Source organism: Zingiber officinale, chromosome 4B, assembly GCF_018446385.1.
Source record: "Zingiber officinale cultivar Zhangliang chromosome 4B, Zo_v1.1, whole genome shotgun sequence".
Taxonomy (NCBI): Eukaryota; Viridiplantae; Streptophyta; class Magnoliopsida; order Zingiberales; family Zingiberaceae; genus Zingiber; species Zingiber officinale.
In genome coordinates, this window is record NC_055993.1 from 8,269,581 (window position 1) to 8,272,614 (window position 3,034).

Genomic DNA, 3,034 nt, shown 5'->3' on the forward strand with positions numbered 1-3,034 from the left:
ACAAATGATGCAAGTGCTGCTCTAATTATATGGTTATATAATTAAGTAAGTCAAAGGCAAGCTTCCTCATCATTAATTTAAAAGCCCAAAGTCAACTAATATATATATATATATAACAAACTATAATCCACAAAACAAGAACACTGCAAAAAGTAAATATTTGCTACATTAGATCGATCATAATATATAATATAATAGCATAGCATTAGATGGACCAAATTAAGTAGCCATTCATGCATATGGATATATATTCACCCTCTTAATTAATTAATCATATTAATTATTACACCTTCATTAATATATCAAAATACCTCCATTAATAAAATTAGTGCATCATTAGATGGCCGCCAAGCCCTTGCAGTCTCCCCACGGCGCCGGACGAGAAGGATGAGGAAGAAGACGAAGAAGAGGAGAGACCGACGACGACCGCGAATTGCGCCGGAAGCGGCGCAGGCGGAGGGTTCGACTGAAGGCAGTGGAGTTGTCGCTTGAGGAACTTGACGTAGCGGATGGCCTCGTCCAACATGGAGGCGGTGTCCATCTTGGTACCGCCGGGGACAAGACGCTGCAGGATGCGGATCCGCTCGCTGATGCGCTCCCGGCGGTGCCGCGCCGCTACGCTCTGCGGGTCGTCGCTGATCCGCACGTTGCGCCGTCGCGGCTTCGCCACCGCGGCCGGGTCGATGTCCACCGGTTGCATAGCCGCCACCCGGTACATCATCTCCTTCATCGCTCCCAACTCTTCTTCCTCGTCCTCCTCTCCCAGCTCCTTCTCCTCTCCTCCTCCTTCATCATAACGCTCCGTCTCCACGTAGCCATGGGACAGCTGGTGGTGATACGGATGCTGAAATAATAGGTCATGATCCCAAAGCGCCGTCGTCGCCTGGTCCTTCCCCATGCTCATGATCTCAGCTGGATGATGATGACGATCCCAGAAATTGTGGGTGACATTGTCCATAAATTCGAACAAGAGAAGCAATCACAGAGTCGAGTATGGGCGAAATGGAAGAACAGATCAGGAAGAGTTTAAATAAATAAACAGATTAAAGAGATTGGCGCATGGATGGAATATATGATGAGGTGAGGACGTAGGATGACGGGGTATATGTATATATATATATAATTAAGTTTTAATTAATATTTGAAGAAAAAAATATATATGTTTTTGACTTTTATTTAATTAGTTTAGTGAATTGAGTATGGCGAGGGGAATAGAATATGAATAATAATTGAATATGGAATAATATATAATTGATATTGGTGTGCGAGTTCAAATGATGAAAGGGTACAGGCTGTGCTCCTCGTGAATGATTGCAGGCTTTTACACATCTCTAGAGAGATCAGAGATCTCTGGATCTCTTTATTTCATGTGTGCATGACGAATGCTGTGCAGCGAATATTTCCATGGTATTATTGATGTTAAAGTTTCGATTGAAAGTGAAGTTTCTAGGAATTTATATATGCACAACAACCAAATCTGATTAATTAGAGTGTAATGTTAAATGATTAGATTTTAGCCGACTAGAATGAATTTTTTTTATAATTTTTAAAGTTATTTTAAGGTAATATTATATTTTATGAGTAGTGAGATTATAAAAATTTCTACAAATTCGTCATAATTATGGATTAAACTATGAATACTTAACTGGTTATCCTGCCACTGCATCATAGCTTGAGGGCATGATCACTCTTATAGTAATTAGATTAACAGTAATATAATTAAGATCGTCGGAATCCAGGAAACAATTAGTAGGATATTGAAACCTAACCTTATCTTAAACACAGGACCAGTGATCTACTGGAACATGACAGTGATTACACGCGCATGGATAACGTTTTTTTTTATATGAGCAAGTTGTCTGGGACCTTTACTTCGATCACTTTATGTCTTTTTAAACTAATTTTTTGTCACATAATTAAATTGAAGGAAGATGTATAATCAAGCAGCAAATCTAAAATAAATTAAATAGACAATATAAGAAGGGCCTTGTCTGCTCTATCATTCATATGATTCACGAGCAAACTTGCAAGCACGTGCACGTGAAAACAAATAAATATACTCTTGTTCTACGTAAAATATAGCCTTCCGTGCTAAGTTCATCAAAGGAGGTTACAGCTACCACACTTTATTGGCCCATGCATGCACGAACAGGGACAAATATGATATAGATGAGAAAGGTAATGTACGTTCATGTCTTCCACTTTTCTAGGGTTTCACCTTGTTAAGCTAAGAAACGTTTCAAGGTAAAAAATGGCATGCAGCTTCGCTTTACTTTCTGTTCGTCTTTGAAAATGAGAGGGAAAATGGGCACAGAAAAGAAGGGCTTTGTTTGTAGTACGATTTCTGGCACTGAATTAAATGTTAGGCTCTAATTTGATTGTGTACCTTCCAGACTACCAAAATGTGTGTTGAGCATGATTAGATGACTCAAGGAAATGCACAGGGATGGGCAAAAAAAACAAAAAAAAAAAAAATTTAAAGAACACAGTTAGTTTTTATGTATTAATTTATTTTCCAATTCAATCAATTTAGTTATATTTTGTCCTTCAATTTCAAACTATATAGAAGGAAAAAAGTTGGGCCTAATATTCCTTTTTGGATTTGGGCCTCATTATGGGCCACAATATTAAGATAGACGGTAGGAGTTAGAGGTTTATTAAAAAAGCTATATTATTAATGGATAAATCCTTATTTTGTCTATTTCTAAATATAATTAAATAGCACTTAAATTTATTCACATGCATGCTTTATTTCTTCTATACTAGGATTAAGGCGCGAATTATTTTTGACTTACTTCGACTTTATTTGAAAATATGGATGCGTATTTGGATTTGAATCTATTAAAGTTAAATTAGGTTAAATATAATTAAAACATCAGTTGATAATATAGGGTATCAGTTGATAATATACGCTATAAAATTAATTATCCACCTAAAATATGCTTCTTAATAAATATTATATTGATTAGATGCAAGTGATATTCCAGATGGAGTAAAAAAATATAAATACGTAGTAAAAGGTGGAAGTGATAAT

The 3,034-nt window shown here is 36.7% G+C and overlaps 1 protein-coding gene across 1 annotated transcript; it reads right to left on the reverse strand.

Moving 5' to 3' along the window:
* Positions 1–316: 316 nt before the first annotated feature.
* Positions 317–1,014, reverse strand: LOC121977359 (transcription factor HEC3-like). The gene has a single exon (XM_042529941.1). It carries the CDS (start codon positions 956–958, stop codon positions 326–328), a length of 633 nt encoding a protein of 210 aa, XP_042385875.1. The 5' UTR covers positions 959–1,014; the 3' UTR covers positions 317–325.
* Between the last annotated feature and the right edge of the window lie 2,020 nt (positions 1,015–3,034).

Bases quoted from the DNA above. Each gene is read 5' to 3' on its own strand.
- LOC121977359 (XM_042529941.1), bottom strand. From the start codon at position 958: ATGGACAATGTCACCCACAATTTCTGGGATCGTCATCATCATCCAGCT.